The sequence below is a fragment of the Oncorhynchus keta genome, unplaced genomic scaffold, assembly GCF_023373465.1.
Source record: "Oncorhynchus keta strain PuntledgeMale-10-30-2019 unplaced genomic scaffold, Oket_V2 Un_contig_8583_pilon_pilon, whole genome shotgun sequence".
Taxonomy (NCBI): domain Eukaryota; kingdom Metazoa; phylum Chordata; class Actinopteri; order Salmoniformes; family Salmonidae; genus Oncorhynchus; species Oncorhynchus keta.
Genome location: NW_026290133.1, coordinates 1,133 through 25,000, shown reverse-complemented (window position 1 = coordinate 25,000; position 23,868 = coordinate 1,133). Strand labels below are relative to the sequence as shown.

The 23,868-nt window shown below is 43.9% G+C and overlaps 1 protein-coding gene across 1 annotated transcript in view; it reads left to right on the top strand.

The window, feature by feature from the left end:
• LOC127926892 (tumor necrosis factor receptor superfamily member 19L-like) overlaps positions 1-1,682 on the top strand; it is a gene marked incomplete at its 3' end in the record, with an annotated part of 29,505 nt that extends 27,823 nt beyond the window's left edge. Inside the window, exons 7-8 of the mRNA XM_052512536.1 lie at positions 282-362; positions 1,604-1,682. Of these exons, the coding sequence (XP_052368496.1) occupies positions 282-362; positions 1,604-1,682 (160 nt within the window). The remainder of the gene's footprint in view (positions 1-281; positions 363-1,603) is intronic.
• Between the last annotated feature and the right edge of the window lie 22,186 nt (positions 1,683-23,868).

Sequence of the window (23,868 nt, the reverse complement as noted above, 5' to 3'; positions counted from 1 at the left end):
CTCTATTCAGTCACTCAAACACACATCACATCACACAGGAGAGTCTCTCATTTCCAGAGCTTTTTCTTTACTGATTTGAAAAAGTAATTTTGTTTCAATTCCCTGTGGAATTGTTTATTATTTCTAAGATGAATCCCAGTGTCATCCCTATTTAGATCTCTGGTAGCCTACTTTCACATGACCTGTCATTATCTCTGGGTAGTCAACTACTAACAGTAATGTTGAATGTTTCTCTCCCTATATTTACCCCCCCCTCTCTTTCTCCCCCTCTCTCTCTGTAGGTAACAGTTGTCCCTACATCGTAGATGATTCTAATGAAGACACCATCAGTGTTCTGGTACGCCTCATCACAGAGAAGAAAGGTACCAGTCCCTTTATGATGATGTCAATGCCTCTTCTGATTTCATAGGCCTGATCCTAGTGCAGCCCCTAGCCCTTTACCAGTTGTGTGTTTGGGAGAACCGAGGCAAAAACAACAACGCTGTAAGCTCTTCTATGCCCATTACAAGGCCCAGGTTAAGCCACGTTACTTCCTCCTATACCGTCTCTTCAGATCTGCAAACACAGAAAGACGGCTCTGCTAAGTGCAACCACTAACTGCCTCAATATCAAATAGCAGCCTATTCATTTCCCTGCTGTGGGACTCTAACACTATTGATCTGACACTATTGATCTGACACTATTGATCTAACACTATTGATCTGACACTATTGATCTGACACTATTGATCTAACACTATTGATCTAACACTATTGATCTGACACTATTGATCTGACACTATTTATCTAACACTATTGATCTAACACTATTGATCTAACACTATTGATCTAACACTATTGATCTGACACTATTGATCTAACACTATTGATCTAACACTATTGATCTAACACTATTGATCTAACACTATTGATCTGACACTATTGATCTGACACTATTGATCTAACACTATTGATCTAACACTATTGATCTAACACTATTGATCTAACACTATTGATCTAACACTATTGATCTGACACTATTGATCTAACACTATTGATCTAACACTATTGATCTAACACTATTGATCTAACACTATTGATCTAACACTATTGATCTAACACTATTGATCTGACACTATTGATCTAACACTATTGATCTAACACTATTGATCTAACACTATTGATCTAACACTATTGATCTGACACTATTGATCTGACACTATTGATCTAACACTATTGATCTGACACTATTGATCTAACACTATTGATCTGACACTATTGATCTAACACTATTGATCTGACACTATTGATCTAAGACTATTGATCTAACACTATTGATCTAACACTATTGATCGATTGAGTTACTGTGGTGAGTGCTGTCATCACACTTGATTTGATTTCCCCAAGGAATCCCCGTGTGTGTGTGTGTGTGTGCGTGTGTGTGTGTGTGTGTGTGTGTGTGTGTGTGTGTGTGTGTGTGTGTGTGTGTGTGTGTGTGTGTGTGTGTGTGTGTGTGTGTGTGTGTGTGTGTGTGTGTGTGTGTGTGTGTGTGTGTGTGTGTGTGTGTGTAATCACTCATGCAGCTGTTCTCTGTAGTATTTGCTGAAGCACTGTATGTGTTGTAGAGAATGCTGCTGCCCTGGAGGAGCTGCTATTGGAGTACGAGAGTAAACAGATGGACATCAGCAAAGCCTCTGCAATCAAGTGAGAACCCTGTATATAATACATACCTTAGTGTTCTGGGTCAGAGCAATGACCCTGTATATAATACATACCTTAGTGTTCTGGGTCAGAGCAATGACCCTGTATATAATACATACCTTAGTGTTCTGGGTCAGAGCAATGGCCCTGTATATAATACATACCTTAGTGTTCTGGGTCAGAGCAATGACCCTGTATATAATACATACCTTAGTGTTCTGGGTCAGAGCAATGACCCTGTATATAATACATACCTTAGTGTTCTGGGTCAGAGCAATGACCCTGTATATAATACATACCTTAGTGTTCTGGGTCAGAGCAATGACCCTGTATATAATACATACCTTAGTGTTCTGGGTCAGAGCAATGACCCTGTATATAATACATACCTTAGTGTTCTGGGTCAGAGCAATGACCCTGTATATAATACATACCTTAGTGTTCTGGGTCAGAGCAATGACCCTGTATATAATACATACCTTAGTGTTCTGGGTCAGAGCAATGACCCTGTATATAATACATACCTTAGTGTTCTGGGTCAGAGCAATGACCCTGTATATAATACATACCTTAGTGTTCTGGGTCAGAGCAATGACCCTGTATATAATACATACCTTAGTGTTCTGGGTCAGAGCAATGACCCTGTATATAATACATACCTTAGTGTTCTGGGTCAGAGCAATGACCCTGTATATAATACATACCTTAGTGTTCTGGGTCAGAGCAATGACCCTGTATATAATACATACCTTAGTGTTCTGGGTCAGAGCAATGACCCTGTATATAATACATACCTTAGTGTTCTGGGTCAGAGCAATGACCCTGTATATAATACATACCTTAGTGTTCTGGGTCAGAGCAATGACCCTGTATATAATACATACCTTAGTGTTCTGGGTCAGAGCAATGACCCTGTATATAATACATACCTTAGTGTTCTGGGTCAGAGCAATGACCCTGTATATAATACATACCTTAGTGTTCTGGGTCAGAGCAATGACCCTGTATATAATACATACCTTAGTGTTCTGGGTCAGAGCAATGACCCTGTATATAATACATACCTTAGTGTTCTGGGTCAGAGCAATGACCCTGTATATAATACATACCTTAGTGTTCTGGGTCAGAGCAATGACCCTGTATATAATACATACCTTAGTGTTCTGGGTCAGAGCAATGACCCTGTATATAATACATACCTTAGTGTTCTGGGTCAGAGCAATGACCCTGTATATAATACATACCTTAGTGTTCTGGGTCAGAGCAATGACCCTGTATATAATACATACCTTAGTGTTCTGGGTCAGAGCAATGACCCTGTATATAATACATACCTTAGTGTTCTGGGTCAGAGCAATGACCCTGTATATAATACATACCTTAGTGTTCTGGGTCAGAGCAATGACCCTGTATATAATACATACCTTAGTGTTCTGGGTCAGAGCAATGACCCTGTATATAATACATACCTTAGTGTTCTGGGTCAGAGCAATGACCCTGTATATAATACATACCTTAGTGTTCTGGGTCAGAGCAATGACCCTGTATATAATACATACCTTAGTGTTCTGGGTCAGAGCAATGACCCTGTATATAATACATACCTTAGTGTTCTGGGTCAGAGCAATGACCCTGTATATAATACATACCTTAGTGTTCTGGGTCAGAGCAATGACCCTGTATATAATACATACCTTAGTGTTCTGGGTCAGAGCAATGACCCTGTATATAATACATACCTTAGTGTTCTGGGTCAGAGCAATGACCCTGTATATAATACATACCTTAGTGTTCTGGGTCAGAGCAATGACCCTGTATATAATACATACCTTAGTGTTCTGGGTCAGAGCAATGACCCTGTATATAATACCTTAGTGTTCTGGGTCAGAGCATACCTTAGTGTTCTGGGTCAGAGCAATGACCCTGTATATAATACATACCTTAGTGTTCTGGGTCAGAGCAATGACCCTGTATATAATACATACCTTAGTGTTCTGGGTCAGAGCAATGACCCTGTATATAATACATACCTTAGTGTTCTGGGTCAGAGCAATGACCCTGTATATAATACATACCTTAGTGTTCTGGGTCAGAGCAATGACCCTGTATATAATACATACCTTAGTGTTCTGGGTCAGAGCAATGACCCTGTATATAATACATACCTTAGTGTTCTGGGTCAGAGCAATGACCCTGTATATAATACATACCTTAGTGTTCTGGGTCAGAGCAATGACCCTGTATATAATACATACCTTAGTGTTCTGGGTCAGAGCAATGACCCTGTATATAATACATACCTTAGTGTTCTGGGTCAGAGCAATGACCCTGTATATAATACATACCTTAGTGTTCTGGGTCAGAGCAATGACCCTGTATATAATACATACCTTAGTGTTCTGGGTCAGAGCAATGACCCTGTATATAATACATACCTTAGTGTTCTGGGTCAGAGCAATGCAATGACCCCTGTATATAATACATACCTTAGTGTTCTGGGTCAGAGCAATGACCCTGTATATAATACATACCTTAGTGTTCTGGGTCAGAGCAATGACCCTGTATATAATACATACCTTAGTGTTCTGGGTCAGAGCAATGACCCTGTATATAATACATACCTTAGTGTTCTGGGTCAGAGCAATGACCCTGTATATAATACATACCTTAGTGTTCTGGGTCAGAGCAATGACCCTGTATATAATACATACCTTAGTGTTCTGGGTCAGAGCAATGACCCTGTATATAATACATACCTTAGTGTTCTGGGTCAGAGCAATGGCCCTGCCTAGACAATACATACCTTAGTGTTCTGGGTCAGAGCAATGGCCCTGTATATAATACATACCTTAGTGTTCTGGGTCAGAGCAATGGCCCTGCCTAGACAATACATACCTTAGTGTTCTGGGTCAGAGCAATGACCCTGTATATAATACATACCTTAGTGTTCTGGGTCAGAGCAATGACCCTGTATATAATACATACCTTAGTGTTCTGGGTCAGAGCAATGACCCTGTATATAATACATACCTTAGTGTTCTGGGTCAGAGAAATGACCCTGTATATAATACATACCTTAGTGTTCTGGGTCAGAGCAATGACCCTGTATATAATACATACCTTAGTGTTCTGGGTCAGAGCAATGACCCTGTATATAATACATACCTTAGTGTTCTGGGTCAGAGCAATGACCCTGCCTAGACAATACATACCTTAGTGTTCTGGGTCAGAGCAATGACCCTGTATATAATACATACCTTAGTGTTCTGGGTCAGAGCAATGGCCCTGCCTAGACAATACATACCTTAGTGTTCTGGGTCAGAGCAATGACCCTGCCTAGACAATACATACCTTAGTGTTCTGGGTCAGAGCAATGACCCTGCCTAGACAATACATACCTTAGTGTTCTGGGTCAGAGCAATGACCCTGCCTAGACAATACATACCTTAGTGTTCTGGGTCAGAGCAATGACCCTGCCTAGACAATACATACCTTAGTATTCTGGGTCAGAGCAATGACCCTGCCTAGACAATACATACCTTAGTGTTCTGGGTCAGAGCAATGACCCTGCCTAGACAATACATACCTTAGTGTTCTGGGTCAGAGCAATGACCCTGTATATAATACATACCTTAGTGTTCTGGGTCAGAGCAATGACCCTGTATATAATACATACCTTAGTGTTCTGGGTCAGAGCAATGGCCCTGCCTAGACAATACATACCTTAGTGTTCTGGGTCAGAGCAATGACCCTGTATATAATACATACCATAGTGTTCTGGGTCAGAGAAATGACCCTGTATATAATACATACCTTAGTGTTCTGGGTCAGAGCAATGACCCTGTATATAATACATACCTTAGTGTTCTGGGTCAGAGCAATGACCCTGTATATAATACATACCTTAGTGTTCTGGGTCAGAGCAATGACCCTGTATATAATACATACCTTAGTGTTCTGGGTCAGAGCAATGACCCTGTATATAATACATACCTTAGTGTTCTGGGTCAGAGCAATGGCCCTGCCCAGACAATTCATACCTTAGTGTTCTGGGTCAGAGCAATGACCCTGTATATAATACATACCATAGTGTTCTGGGTCAGAGAAATGACCCTGTATATAATACATACCTTAGTGTTCTGGGTCAGAGCAATGACCCTGTATATAATACATACCTTAGTGTTCTGGGTCAGAGCAATTACCCTGTATATAATACATACCTTAGTGTTCTGGGTCAGAGCAATGACCCTGTATATAATACATACCTTAGTGTTCTGGGTCAGAGCAATGACCCTGTATATAATACATACCTTAGTGTTCTGGGTCAGAGCAATGACCCTGCCTAGACAATACATACCTTAGTGTTCTGGGTCAGAGCAATGACCCTGCCTAGACAATACATACCTTAGTATTCTGGGTCAGAGCAATGACCCTGCCTAGACAATACATACCTTAGTGTTCTGGGTCAGAGCAATGACCCTGCCTAGACAATACATACCTTAGTGTTCTGGGTCAGAGCAATGACCCTGCCTAGACAATACATACCTTAGTGTTCTGGGTCAGAGCAATGACCCTGTATATAATACATACCTTAGTGTTCTGGGTCAGAGCAATGACCCTGTATATAATACATACCTTGGTGTTCTGGGTCAGAGCAATGACCCTGTATATAATACATACCTTAGTGTTCTGGGTCAGAGCAATGACCCTGCCTAGACAATACATACCTTAGTGTTCTGGGTCAGAGCAATGACCCTGCCTAGACAATACAAACCTTAGTGTTCTGGGTCAGAGCAATGACCCTGCCTAGACAATACATACCTTAGTGTTCTGGGACAGAGCAATGACCCTGCCTAGACAATACATACCTTAGTGTTCTGGGTCAGAGCAATGACCCTGCCTAGACAATACATACCTTAGTGTTCTGGGTCAGAGCAATGACCCTGTATATAATACATACCTTAGTGTTCTGGGTCAGAGCAATGACCCTGCCTAGACAATACATACCTTAGTGTTCTGGGTCAGAGCAATGACCCTGCCTAGACAATACATACCTTAGTGTTCTGGTTCAGAGCAATGACCCTGCCTAGACAATACATACCTTAGTGTTCTGGGTCAGAGCAATGACCCTGCCTAGACAATACATACCTTAGTGTTCTGGGTCAGAGCAATGACCCTGCCTAGACAATACATACCTTAGTGTTCTGGGTCAGAGCAATGACCCTGTATATAATACATACCTTAGTGTTCTGGGTCAGAGCAATGACCCTGCCTAGACAATACATACCTTAGTGTTCTGGTTCAGAGCAATTCCTAGACAATACATACCTTAGTGTTCAATGAACCCTGCCTAGACAATACATACCTTAGTGTTCTGGGTCAGAGCAATGACCCTGCCTAGACAATACAAACCTTAGTGTTCTGGGTCAGAGCAATGACCCTGCCTAGACAATACATACCTTAGTGTTCTGGGACAGAGCAATGACCCTGCCTAGACAATACATACCTTAGTGTTCTGGGTCAGACCCTGCCTAGACAATACAATGACCCTGCCTAGACAATACATACCTTAGTGTTCTGGGTCAGAGCAATGACCCTGTATATAATACATACCTTAGTGTTCTGGGTCAGAGCAATGACCCTGCCTAGACAATACATACCTTAGTGTTCTGGGTCAGAGCAATGACCCTGCCTAGACAATACATACCTTAGTGTTCTGGTTCAGAGCAATGACCCTGCCTAGACAATACATACCTTAGTGTTCTGGGTCAGAGCAATGACCCTGCCTAGACAATACATACCTTAGTGTTCTGGGTCAGAGCAATGACCCTGCCTAGACAATACATACCTTAGTGTTCTGGGTCAGAGCAATGACCCTGTATATAATACATACCTTAGTGTTCTGGGTCAGAGCAATGACCCTGCCTAGACAATACATACCTTAGTGTTCTGGTTCAGAGCAATGAACCTGCCTAGACAATACATACCTTAGTGTTCTGGGTCAGAGCAATGACCCTGCCTAGACAATACATACCTTAGTGTTCTGGGTCAGAGCAATGACCCTGCCTAGACAATACATACCTTAGTGTTCTGGGTCAGAGCAATGACCCTGCCTAGACAATACATACCTTAGTGTTCTGGGTCAGAGCAATGACCCTGCCTAGACAATACATACCTTAGTGTTCTGGGTCAGAGCAATGACCCTGCCTAGACAATACATACCTTAGTGTTCTGGGTCAGAGCAATGATCCTGCCTTGACAATACATACCTTAGTGTTCTGGGTCAGAGCAATGACCCTGCCTAGACAATACATACCTTAGTGTTCTGGGTCAGAGCAATGACCCTGTCTAGACAATACATACCTTAGTGTTCTGGGTCAGAGCAATGATCCTGCCTTGACAATACATACCTTAGTGTTCTGGGTCAGAGCAATGATCCTGCCTTGACAATACATACCTTAGTGTTCTGGGTCAGAGCAATGACCCTGTCTAGACAATACATACCTTACTCAGTGTTCTGCTGAAGGGTAAGAGAAATGACTGTATATATGAATGGACAAAAAGCCATTGATCACGTGGCAACACTCATTCCTTAATAAGGGTTGCAAAGCTACCGGTAATTTACCAAAGTTACTGGAATCTTACTGGTAATTACCAGAAAATCTAGGGCAATCTATTGTAACTTTGGTAATTTACACTTGAATAACTTTCCAAAACATTAGCAACAAATATATGTTGACATAGTAAAGTAAATAAAAGTGTGTCAAAAATATATTTCATGCTGAAATCCTCATATTAAACACCAATGGCATTCACTAAGTTGATGGTTCATATATTTCATATATTGTACATGTGATAAGACCACACAGAGGGCCAGAGATGATTAGACACCTGTGATAATCTGAAGTACCCCAAACGGGCCACTAGACATCTTGTGATAGGTACATAAAATATATAGACATCTTGTGATAGGTACATAAAATATATAGACATCTTGTGATAGGTACATAAAATATATAGACATCTTGTGATAGGTACATAAAATATATAGACATCTTGTGATAGGTACATAAAATATATAGACATCTTGTGATAGGTACATAAAATATATAGACATCTTGTGATAGGTACATAAAATATATAGACATCTTGTGATAGGTACATAAAATATATAGACATCTTGTGATAGGTACATAAAATATATAGACATCTTGTGATAGGTACATAAAATATATAGACATCTTGTGATAGGTACATAAAATATATAGACATCTTGTGATAGGTACATAAAATATATAGACATCTTGTGATAGGTACATAAAATATATAGACATCTTGTGATAGGTACATAAAATATATAGACATCTTGTGATAGGTACATAAAATATATAGACATCTTGTGATAGGTACATAAAATATATAGACATCTTGTGATAGGTACATAAAATATATAGTCATCTTGTGATAGGTACATAAAATATATAGACATCTTGTGATAGGTACACAAAATCCTTGAAAGATACCAAAGTTCTGGTAGTTTACTGGTAAATGTAGACCGTTTTCCAGTAACATATCAACCCTATGTGAAGACTCAATAGCGCATCTAATCAAAGGAAGTTAAAATGGTGTCTCACGAAGACATGACATGCACAGTTTGAGCTACTCCAGGAAGTGACGTCTCAGTGCCGCCCCTCTCATTGAGTTACACAAATTTAAGGCCGACCGGGGTCAAGTCCAAGGAAGGAACGAAAACCCGCAGACACTCTGCCCTCCATGAAACGACCTTGACACCTGTGAACTAAATTGTCCTTATACCTTCGTCTCTGTGCGATTTTGAATGAATCACTTCAAGGACATACATCTGGTGTATTAGAAGCCATTGGAGAGAGAGAACAATAAACATATACATATAGAGAGAGAAAAGTGGCGCAAACATTACAGGACAGGGTATAGACCACAGGTTATAGGACAGGTTATAGGACAGGTTTTAGGACATGTTAGGGACAGGGTAAGGACCACAGGTTACAGGACAGGTTTAAGGACAAAGTATAGACCACAGGTTACAGGAAAGGTTATAGGACAGGTTATAGGACAGGTTTTGGGACAGGTTATAGCACCGGGTATAGACCACATGTTATAGGACAGGTTATATGACAGGTTTTAGGACAGGTTATATGACAGGGTATAGACCACAGGTTACAGGACAGGTTATAGGACAGGGTATAGACCACAGGTTACAGGACAGGTAATAGGACAGGGTATAGACCACAGGTTACAGGACAGGGTATAGACCACAGGTTACAGGACAGGTTACAGGACTGGTTATAGACCACAGGTTATAGACCACAGGTTACAGGACAGGGTATAGACCACAGGTTACAGGACAGGGTGTAGACCACAGGTTACAGGACAGGTTATAGACCAAAGGTTACAGGACAGGTTACAGGACTGGTTATAGACCAGAGGTTACAGGACAGGTTATAGACCACAGGTTATAGGACAGGGTGTAGACCACAGGTTATAGGACAGGTTATAGACCACAGGTTATAGACCACAGGTTACAGGACAGGTTATAGACCACAGGTTACAGGACAGGGTATAGACCACAGGTTACAGGACTGGTTATAGACCACAGGTTATAGACCACAGGTTACAGGACAGGTTATAGACCACAGGTTACAGGACAGGTTACAGGACTGGTTATAGACCAGAGGTTACAGGACAGGTTATAGACCACAGGTTATAGGACAGGGTGTAGACCACAGGTTATAGGACAGGTTATAGACCACAGATTATAGACCACAGGTTACAGGACAGGTTATAGACCACAGGTTACAGGACAGGGTGTAGACCACAGGTTACAGGACAGGGTGTAGACCACAGGTTATAGACCACAGGTTACAGGACAGGTTATAGACCACAGGTTACAGGACAGGTTATAGACCACAGGTTATAGGACAGGGTGTAGACCACAGTTTATAGGACAGGGTATAGACCACAGGTTACAGGACAGGTTATAGACCACAGGTTACAGGACTGGTTACAGGACAGGGTATAGACCACAGGTTACAGGACAGGGTGTAGACCACAGGTTACAGGACAGGGTGTAGACCACAGGTTATAGACCACAGGTTACAGGACAGGTTATAGACCACAGGTTACAGGACAGGTTATAGACCACAGGTTATAGGACAGGGTGTAGACCACAGGTTATAGACCACAGGTTATAGGACAGGGTGTAGACCACAGGTTACAGGACAGGTTACAGGACAGGGTAAAGACCACAGGTTACAGGACGGGGTATAGACCACAGGTTATAGGACATGTTATAGGACAGGTTATAGACCACAGGTTACAGGACAGGGTATAGACCACAGGTTACAGGACAGGTTATAGACCACAGGTTACAGGACAGGGTGTAGACCACAGGTTACAGGACAGGTTATAGGACAGGGTAAAGACCACAGGTTACAGGACAGGGTATAGACCACAGGTTATAGGACAGGTTACAGGACAGGTTATAGGACTGGTTACAGGACAGGGTATAGACCACAGGTTACAGGACAGGGTATAGGACAGGGTATAGACCACAGGTTATAGGACAGCTTACAGGACTGGTTACAGGACAGGGTATAGACCACAGGTTACAGGTCAGGGTATAGACCACAGGTTACAGGACAGGGTATAGACCACAGGTTATAGGACAGGGTGTAGACCACAGGTTATAGGACAGGTTATAGACCACAGGTTATAGGACAGGTGTAGACCACAGGTGACAGGTTACAGGACAGGGTATAGACCACAGGTTACAGGACAGGGTATAGACCACAGGTTATAGGACAGGTTACAGGACAGGTTACAGGACTGGTTATAGACCACAGGTTACAGGACAGGGTATAGACCACAGGTTATAGACCACAGGTTATAGGACAGGGTGTAGACCACAGGTTACAGGACAGGTTACAGGACAGGTTATAGACCACAGGTTACAGGACAGGGTGTAGACCACAGGTTACAGGTTACAGGACAGGGTGTAGACCACAGGTTATAGACCACAGGTTACAGGACAGGTTATAGACCACAGGTTACAGGACAGGTTATAGACCACAGGTTATAGGACAGGGTGTAGACCACAGGTTATAGGACAGGGTATAGACCACAGGTTACAGGACAGGGTGTAGACCACAGGTTACAGGACAGGGTGTAGACCACAGGTTATAGACCACAGGTTATAGGACAGGGTGTAGACCACAGGTTACAGGACAGGTTACAGGACAGGGTAAAGACCACAGGTTACAGGACGGGGTATAGACCACAGGTTATAGGACATGTTATAGGACAGGTTATAGACCACAGGTTACAGGACAGGTTATAGGACAGGGTAAAGACCACAGGTTACAGGACAGGGTATAGACCACAGGTTATAGGACAGGTTACAGGACTGGTTACAGGACAGGGTATAGACCACAGGTTACAGGACAGGTTACAGGACAGGGGTATAGACCACAGGTTATAGGACAGGGTATAGACATATATAATAATAATATATGCCATTTAGCAGACATTTATCCAAAGCGACTTACAGTCATGCATTCTACGTATGGGTGGTCCCGGGATCGAACCCACTACCCTGGCGTTACAAGCGCCATGCTCTACCAACTGAGCTACAGAAGGACCATAGACCACAGGTTACAGGACAGGGTGTAGACCACAGGTTACAGGACAGGGTATAGACCACAGGTTATAGGACAGGTTACAGGACTGGTTACAGGACAGGGTATAGACCACATGTTACAGGACAGGGTGTAGACCACAGGTTATAGGACAGGGTATAGACCACAGGTTACAGGACAGGGTATAGACCACAGGTTACAGGACAGGGTGTAGACCACAGGTTACAGGACATGTTATAGGGTATAGACCACATGTTACAGGACAGGGTGTAGACCACAGGTTATAGGACAGGGTATAGACCACAGGTTACAGGACAGGGTATAGACCACAGGTTACAGGACAGGGTGTAGACCACAGGTTACAGGACATGTTATAGGACAGGTTATAGGACAGGGTATAGACTACAGGTTATAGGACATGTTATAGGACAGGTTCTAGACCACAGGTTACAGGACAGGGTATAGACCACAGGTTATAGGACAGGGTATAGACCACAGGTTATAGGACAGGGTGTAGACCACAGGTTATAGGACAGGTTATAGACCACAGGTTATAGGACAGGGTGTAGACCACAGGTTACAGGACAGGTTACAGGACAGGGTATAGACCACAGGTTACAGGACAGGGTATAGACCACAGGTTATAGGACAGGTTACAGGACTGGTTACAGGACAGGGTATAGACCACAGGTTACAGGACAGGTTATAGACCACAGGTTATAGACCACAGGTTATAGGACAGGGTGTAGACCACAGGTTATAGGACAGGGTATAGACCACAGGTTACAGGACAGGTTATAGACCACAGGTTACAGGACTGGTTACAGGACAGGGTATAGACCACAGGTTACAGGACAGGGTGTAGACCACAGGTTACAGGACAGGGTGTAGACCACAGGTTATAGACCACAGGTTACAGGACAGGTTATAGACCACAGGTTACAGGACAGGTTATAGACCACAGGTTATAGGACAGGGTGTAGACCACAGGTTATAGACCACAGGTTATAGGACAGGGTGTAGACCACAGGTTACAGGACAGGTTACAGGACAGGGTAAAGACCACAGGTTACAGGACGGGGTATAGACCACAGGTTATAGGACATGTTATAGGACAGGTTATAGACCACAGGTTACAGGACAGGGTATAGACCACAGGTTACAGGACAGGTTATAGACCACAGGTTACAGGACAGGGTGTAGACCACAGGTTACAGGACAGGTTATAGGACAGGGTAAAGACCACAGGTTACAGGACAGGGTATAGACCACAGGTTATAGGACAGGTTACAGGACAGGTTATAGGACTGGTTACAGGACAGGGTATAGACCACAGGTTACAGGACAGGGTATAGGACAGGGTATAGACCACAGGTTATAGGACAGCTTACAGGACTGGTTACAGGACAGGGTATAGACCACAGGTTACAGGTCAGGGTATAGACCACAGGTTACAGGACAGGGTATAGACCACAGGTTATAGGACAGGGTGTAGACCACAGGTTATAGGACAGGTTATAGACCACAGGTTATAGGACAGGGTGTAGACCACAGGTGACAGGTTACAGGACAGGGTATAGACCACAGGTTACAGGACAGGGTATAGACCACAGGTTATAGGACAGGTTACAGGACAGGTTACAGGACTGGTTATAGACCACAGGTTACAGGACAGGGTATAGACCACAGGTTATAGACCACAGGTTATAGGACAGGGTGTAGACCACAGGTTACAGGACAGGTTACAGGACAGGTTATAGACCACAGGTTACAGGACAGGGTGTAGACCACAGGTTACAGGTTACAGGACAGGGTGTAGACCACAGGTTATAGACCACAGGTTACAGGACAGGTTATAGACCACAGGTTACAGGACAGGTTATAGACCACAGGTTATAGGACAGGGTGTAGACCACAGGTTATAGGACAGGGTATAGACCACAGGTTACAGGACAGGGTGTAGACCACAGGTTACAGGACAGGGTGTAGACCACAGGTTATAGACCACAGGTTACAGGACAGGTTATAGACCACAGGTTACAGGACAGGGTGTAGACCACAGGTTATAGACCACAGGTTATAGGACAGGTGTAGACCACAGGTTACAGGACAGGTTACAGGACAGGGTAAAGACCACAGATTACAGGACAGGGGTATAGACCACAGGTTATAGGACATGTTATAGGACAGGTTATAGACCACAGGTTACAGGACAGGTTATAGGACAGGGTAAAGACCACAGGTTACAGGACAGGGTATAGACCACAGGTTATAGGACAGGTTACAGGACTGGTTACAGGACAGGGTATAGACCACAGGTTACAGGACAGGGTGTAGACCACAGGTTATAGGACAGGTTACAGGACTGGTTACAGGACAGGGTATAGACCACAGGTTATAGGACAGGGTATAGACATATATAATAATAATATATGCCATTTAGCAGACATTTATCCAAAGCGACTTACAGTCATGCATTCTACGTATGGGTGGTCCCGGGATCGAACCCACTACCCTGGCGTTACAAGCGCCATGCTCTACCAACTGAGCTACAGAAGGACCATAGACCACAGGTTACAGGACAGGGTGTAGACCACAGGTTACAGGACAGGGTATAGACCACAGGTTATAGGACAGGTTACAGGACTGGTTACAGGACAGGGTATAGACCACATGTTACAGGACAGGGTGTAGACCACAGGTTATAGGACAGGGTATAGACCACAGGTTACAGGACAGGGTATAGACCACAGGTTACAGGACAGGGTGTAGACCACAGGTTACAGGACATGTTATAGGGTATAGACCACATGTTACAGGACAGGGTGTAGACCACAGGTTATAGGACAGGGTATAGACCACAGGTTACAGGACAGGGTATAGACCACAGGTTACAGGACAGGGTGTAGACCACAGGTTACAGGACATGTTATAGGACAGGTTATAGGACAGGGTATAGACTACAGGTTATAGGACATGTTATAGGACAGGTTCTAGACCACAGGTTACAGGACAGGGTATAGACCACAGGTTATAGGACAGGGTATAGACCACAGGTTATAGGACAGGGTATAGACCACAGGTTATAGGACAGGTTATAGACCACAGGTTATAGGACAGGGTGTAGACCACAGGTTACAGGACAGGTTACAGGACAGGGTATAGACCACAGGTTACAGGACAGGGTATAGACCACAGGTTATAGGACAGGTTACAGGACAGGTTACAGGACTGGTTATAGACCACAGGTTACAGGACAGGGTATAGACCACAGGTTATAGACCACAGGTTATAGGACAGGGTGTAGACCACAGGTTACAGGACAGGTTACAGGACAGGTTATAGACCACAGGTTACAGGACAGGGTGTAGACCACAGGTTACAGGTTACAGGACAGGGTGTAGACCACAGGTTATAGACCACAGGTTACAGGACAGGTTATAGACCACAGGTTACAGGACAGGTTATAGACCACAGGTTATAGGACAGGGTGTAGACCACAGGTTATAGGACAGGGTATAGACCACAGGTTACAGGACAGGGTGTAGACCACAGGTTACAGGACAGGGTGTAGACCACAGGTTATAGACCACAGGTTACAGGACAGGTTATAGACCACAGGTTACAGGACAGGGTGTAGACCACAGGTTATAGACCACAGGTTATAGGACAGGGTGTAGACCACAGGTTACAGGACAGGTTACAGGACAGGGTAAAGACCACAGGTTACAGGACGGGGTATAGACCACAGGTTATAGGACATGTTATAGGACAGGTTATAGACCACAGGTTACAGGACAGGTTATAGGACAGGGTAAAGACCACAGGTTACAGGACAGGGTATAGACCACAGGTTATAGGACAGGTTACAGGACTGGTTACAGGACAGGGTTATAGACCACAGGTTACAGGACAGGTTACAGGACAGGGTATAGACCACAGGTTATAGGACAGGGTATAGACATATATATAATAATATATGCCATTTAGCAGACATTTATCCAGCCACTTACAGTCATGCATTCTACGTATGGGTGGACCACAGGATCGAACCCACTACCCTGGTTACAAGCGCCATGCTCTACCAACTGAGCTACAGAAGGACCATAGACCACAGGTTACAGGACAGGGTGTAGACCACAGGTTACAGGACAGGGTATAGACCACAGGTTATAGGACAGGTTACAGGACTGGTTACAGGACAGGGTATAGACCACATGTTACAGGACAGGGTGTAGACCACAGGTTATAGGACAGGGTATAGACCACAGGTTACAGGACAGGGTATAGACCACAGGTTACAGGACAGGGTGTAGACCACAGGTTACAGGACATGTTATAGGGTATAGACCACAGGTTACAGGACAGGGTGTAGACCACAGGTTATAGGACAGGGTATAGACCACAGGTTACAGGACAGGGTATAGACCACAGGTTACAGGACAGGGTGTAGACCACAGGTTACAGGACATGTTATAGGACAGGTTATAGGACAGGGTTATAGACCACAGGTTATAGGACATGTTATAGGACAGGTTCTAGACCACAGGTTATAGGACAGGTATAGACCACAGGTTATAGGACAGGGTATAGACCACAGGTTATAGGACAGGGTGTAGACCACAGGTTATTAGGACAGGTTATAGACCACAGGTTATAGGACAGGGTGTAGACCACAGGTTACAGGACAGGTTACAGGACAGGGTATAGACCACAGGTTACAGGACAGGGTATAGACCACAGGTTATAGGACAGGTTACAGGACTGGTAGACCAGGTTACAGGACAGGGTATAGACCACAGGTTACAGGACAGGTTATAGACCACAGGTTATAGACCACAGGTTACAGGACAGGTTATAGACCACAGGTTATAGACCACAGGTTATAGAAGAGGGTGTAGACCACAGGTTATAGGACAGGGTATAGACCACAGGTTATAGGACAGGGTGTAGACCACAGGTTATAGGACAGGATAGACCACAGGTTAGACCACAGGTTATAGGACAGGGTGTAGACCACAGGTTACAGGACAGGTTATAGACCACAGGTTATAGACCACAGGTTACAGGACAGGTTATAGACCACAGGTTATAGAAGACCACAGGTTATAGACCACAGGCTTATAGGACAGGGTATAGACCACAGGTTATAGGACAGGGTATAGACCACAGGTTATAGGACAGGGTATAGACCACAGGTTATAGGACAGGGTATAGACCACAGGTTATAGGACAGGGTAGAGACCACAGGTTATAGGACAGGGTGTAGACCACAGGTTATAGGACAGGGTATAGACCACAGGTTATAGGACAGGGTATAGACCACAGGTTATAGGACAGGGTATAGACCACAGGTTATAGGACAGGGTTAGACCACAGGTTATAGGACAGGTTATAGACCACAGGTTATAGGACAGGGTATAGACCACAGGTTATAGGACAGGTATAGACCACAGGTTACAGGACAGGGTATAGACCACAGGTTATAGGACAGGTTACAGGACCACAGGTTACAGGACTGGTTACAGGACAGTGTGTAGACCACAGGTTACAGGACAGGTTATAGACCACAGGTTATAGACCACAGGTTACAGGACAGGTTATAGACCACAGGTTATAGACCACAGGTTATAGAAGAGGTGTAGACCACAGGTTATAGGACAGGTATAGACCACAGGTTATAGGACAGGGTGTAGACCACAGGTTATAGGACAGGGTATAGACCACAGGTTATAGGACAGGTTGTAGACCACAGGTTACAGGACAGGTTATAGACCACAGGTTATAGACCACAGGTTACAGGACAGGTTATAGACCACAGGTTATAGACCACAGGTTACAGGACAGGGTATAGACCACAGGTTATAGGACAGGGTATAGACCACAGGTTATAGGACAGGGTATAGACCACAGGTTATAGGACAGGGTATAGACCACAGGTTATAGGACAGGGTATAGACCACAGGTTATAGGACAGGGTATAGACCACAGGTTATAGGACAGGGTTAGACCACAGGTTATAGGACAGGGTATAGACCACAGGTTATAGACCACAGGTTATAGGACAGGTTATAGACCACAGGTTATAGGACAGGTTATAGTGTAGACCACAGGTTATAGGACAGGTATAGACCACAGGTTATAGGACAGGGTATAGACCACAGGTTATAGGACAGGGTATAGACCACAGGTTATAGGGCAGGTTACAGGACTGGTTATAGGACAGGGTGTAGACCACAGATTATAGACCACAGGTTATAGGACCACAGGTTATAGACCACAGGTTATAGACCACAGGTTATAGACCACAGGTTATAGGACAGGGTGTAGACCACATGTTATAGGACAGATTATAGACCACAGGTTATAGACCACAGATTATAGACCACAGGTTATAGACCACAGGTTATAGACCACAGGTTATAGGACAGGACAGTGTAGACCACAGGTTATAGGACAGATTATAGACCACAGGTTATAGACCACAGGTTACAGGACAGGTTATAGACCACAGGTTATAGACCACAGGTTATAGACCACAGATTATAGACCACAGGTTATAGACCACAGGTTATAGACCACAGGTTATAGACCACAGATTATAGACCACAGATTATAGACCACAGGTTATAGACCACAGGTTATAGACCACAGATTATAGACCACAGGTTATAGACCACAGGTTATAGACCACAGGTTATAGACCACAGATTATAGACCACAGGTTATAGACCACAGGTTATAGACCACAGGTTATAGACCACAGGGTATAGACCACAGGTTATAGACCACAGATTATAGACCACAGGTTATAGACCACAGGGTATAGACCACAGGTTATAGACCACAGGTTATAGACCACAGGTTATAGACCACAGGTTATAGACCACAGATTATAGACCACAGATTATAGACCACAGGTTATAGACCACAGGTTATAGACCACAGATTATAGACCACAGGTTATAGACCACAGGTTATAGACCACAGGTTATAGACCACAGGTTATAGACCACAGGTTATAGACCACAGGTTATAGACCACAGGTTATAGACCACAGGTTACAGGACAGGTTATAGACCACAGGTTATAGACCACAGGTTACAGGACAGGTTATAGGACAGGTTATAGACCACAGGTTATAGGAGAGGGTGTAGACCACAGGTTATAGGACAGGGTATAGACCACAGGTTATAGGACAGGGTATAGACCACAGGTTATAGGACAGGGTATAGACCACAGGTTATAGGACAGGGTATAGACCACAGGTTATAGGACAGGGTATAGACCACAGGTTATAGGACAGGGTGTAGACCACAGGTTATAGGACAGGGTATAGACCACAGGTTATAGGACAGGGTATAGACCACAGGTTATAGGACAGGGTATAGACCACAGGTTATAGGACAGGGTTAGACCACAGGTTATAGGACAGGGTATAGACCACAGGTTATAGGACAGGGTATAGACCACAGGTTATAGGACAGGGTATAGACCACAGGTTACAGGACAGGGTATAGACCACAGGTTATAGGACAGGTTACAGGACCAGGTTATAGGACTGGTTACAGGACAGTGTGTAGACCACAGGTTATAGACAGGACAGGTTATAGACCACAGGTTATAGACCACAGGTTATAGGACAGAGGGTAGACCACAGGTTATAGACCACAGGTTACAGGGTATAGACCACAGGTTATAGGACAGGGGGTGTAGACCACAGGTTATAGGACAGGGTATAGACCACAGGTTATAGGACAGGGTATAGACCACAGGTTACAGGACAGGTTATAGACCACAGGTTATAGGACCACAGGTTAGACAGGACAGGTTATAGACCACAGGTTATAGGACAGGGTATAGACCACAGGTTATAGGACAGGGTATAGACCACAGGTTATAGGACAGGGTATAGACCACAGGTTATAGGACAGGGTATAGACCACAGGTTATAGGACAGGGTAGAGACCACAGGTTATAGGACAGGGTGTAGACCACAGGTTATAGGACAGGGTATAGACCACAGGTTATAGGACAGGGTATAGACCACAGGTTATAGGACAGGGTATAGACCACAGGTTATAGGACAGGGTTAGACCACAGGTTATAGGACAGGGTATAGACCACAGGGTATAGACCACAGGTTATAGGACAGGGTATAGACCACAGGTTATAGGACAGGGTGTAGACCACAGGTTATAGGACAGGGTATAGACCACAGGTTATAGGACAGGGTATAGACCACAGGTTACAGGACAGGGTATAGACCACAGGTTATACAGGTTATAGACCACAGGTTACAGGGCAGGTTACAGGACTGGTTATAGGACAGGGTGTAGACCACAGATTATAGACCACAGGTTATAGACCACAGATTATAGACTACAGGTTATAGACCACAGGTTATAGACCACAGGTTATAGACCACAGGTTATAGGACAGGGTGTAGACCACATGTTATAGGACAGATTATAGACCACAGGTTATAGACCACAGATTATAGACCACAGGTTATAGACCACAGGTTATAGACCACAGGTTATAGGACAGGGTTATAGACCACAGGTTATAGTTATAGGACAGATTATAGACCACAGGTTATAGACCCACAGGTTACAGGACAGGTTATAGACCACAGGTTATAGACCACAGGTTACCACAGATTATAGACCACAGGTTATAGACCACAGGTTATAGGACAGGTTATAGACCACAGGTTATAGACCACAGATTATAGACCACAGGTTATAGACCACAGGTTATAGACCACAGGTTATAGACCACAGGTTATAGACCACAGGTTATAGACCACAGGTTATAGACCACAGGTTTATAGACCACAGATTATAGACCACAGGTTATAGGACCCACAGGTTATAGACCACAGGGTATAGACCACAGGTTATAGACCACAGGTTATAGACCCACAGGTTATAGACCACAGGGTATAGACCACAGATTATAGACCACAGGGTATAGACCACAGATTATAGACCACAGGTTATAGACCACAGGTTATAGACCACAGATTATAGACCACAGATTATAGACCACAGGTTATAGACCACAGATTATAGACCACAGATTATAGACCACAGGTTATAGACCACAGGTTATAGACCACAGGTTATAGACCACAGATTATAGACCACAGGTTATAGACCACAGGTTATAGACCACAGGTTATAGACCACAGGTTATAGACCACAGATTATAGACCACAGGTTATAGACCACAGGTTATAGACCACAGGTTTATAGACCACAGATTATAGACCACAGGTTATAGACCACAGATTATAGACCACAGATTATAGACCACAGGTTATAGACCACAGGTTATAGACCACAGGTTATAGACCACAGATTATAGACCACAGATTATAGACCACAGATTATAGACCACAGGTTATAGACCACAGGTTATAGACCACAGGTTACAGGACAGGTTATAGACCACAGGTTATAGACCACAGGTTACAGGACAGGTTATAGACCACAGGTTATAGACCACAGGTTATAGAAGAGGTGTAGACCACAGGCTATAGGACAGGGTATAGACCACAGGTTATAGGACAGGGTATAGACCACAGGTTATAGGACAGGGTATAGACCACAGATTATAGGACAGGGTATAGACCACAGGTTATAGGACAGGTAGAGACCACAGGTTATAGGACAGGGTGTAGACCACAGGTTATAGGACAGGGTATAGACCACAGGTTATAGGACAGGGTATAGACCACAGGTTATAGGACAGGGTATAGACCACAGGTTATAGGACAGGTTTAGACCACAGGTTATAGGACAGGGTATAGACCACAGGTTATAGGACAGGGTATAGACCACAGGTTATAGGACAGGTATAGACCACAGGTTACAGGACAGGGTATAGACCACAGGTTATAGGACAGGTTACAGGACAGGTTACAGGACTGGTTACAGGACAGTGTGTAGACCACAGGTTACAGGACAGGTTATAGACCACAGGTTATAGACCACAGGTTACAGGACAGGTTATAGACCACAGGTTATAGACCACAGGTTATAGAAGAGGGTGTAGACCACAGGTTATAGGACAGGGTATAGACCACAGGTTATAGGACAGGGTGTAGACTTCAGGTTATAGGACAGGTATAGACCACAGGTTATAGGACAGGGTGTAGACCACAGGTTACAGGACAGGTTATAGACCACAGGTTATAGACCACAGGTTACAGGACAGGTTATAGACCACAGGTTATAGACCACAGGTTACAGAAGAGGTGTAGACCACAGGTTATGGGACAGGTATAGACCACAGGTTATAGGACAGGTATAGACCACAGGTTATGGGACAGGTATAGACCACAGGTTATAGGACAGGGTATAGACCACAGGTTATAGGACAGGGTAGAGACCACAGGTTATAGGACAGGGTGTAGACCACAGGTTATAGGACAGGGTATAGACCACAGGTTATAGGACAGTTATAGACCACAGGTTATAGGACAGGGTATAGACCACAGGTTATAGGACAGGGTTAGACCACAGGTTATAGTTTTCTTATAGACCACAGGGTATAGACCACAGGTTATAGGACAGGGTATAGACCACAGGTTATAGGACAGGGTTAGACCACAGGGTTATAGGACTATAGACCACTGGGTCAGACCACAGGTTATAGGACTTGTAGACCACAGGTTATAGGACAGGGTTTAGACCACAGGTTATAGGACAGGGTATAGACCACAGGTTACAGGACAGGGTATAGACCACAGGTTATAGACCACAGGTTATAGACCACAGGTTACAGGGCAGGTTACAGGACTGGTTATAGGACAGGGTGTAGACCACAGGTTATAGACCACAGATTATAGACCACAGATTATAGACTACAGGTTATAGACCACAGATTATAGACCACAGGTTATAGACCACAGGTTATAGACCACAGGTTATAGGACAGGGTGTAGACCACATGTTATAGGACAGATTATAGACCACAGGTTATAGACCACAGATTATAGACCACAGGTTATAGACCACAGGTTATAGACCACAGGTTATAGGACAGGGTGTAGACCACATGTTATAGGACAGATTATAGACCACAGGTTATAGACCACAGGTTACAGGACAGGTTATAGACCACAGGTTATAGACCACAGATTATAGACCACAGATTATAGACCACAGGTTATAGACCACAGGTTATAGACCACAGGTTATAGACCACAGATTATAGACCACAGATTATAGACCACAGGTTATAGACCACAGGTTATAGACCACAGATTATAGACCACAGGTTATAGACCACAGGTTATAGACCACAGGTTATAGACCACAGATTATAGACCACAGATTATAGAGCTCAGGTTATAGACCACAGGTTATAGACCTCCAGGTATAGACCACAGGTTATAGACCACAGATTATAGACTACAGGTTATAGACCACAGGGTATAGACCACAGATTATAGACCACAGGTTATAGACCACAGGTTATAGACCACAGGTTATAGACCACAGATT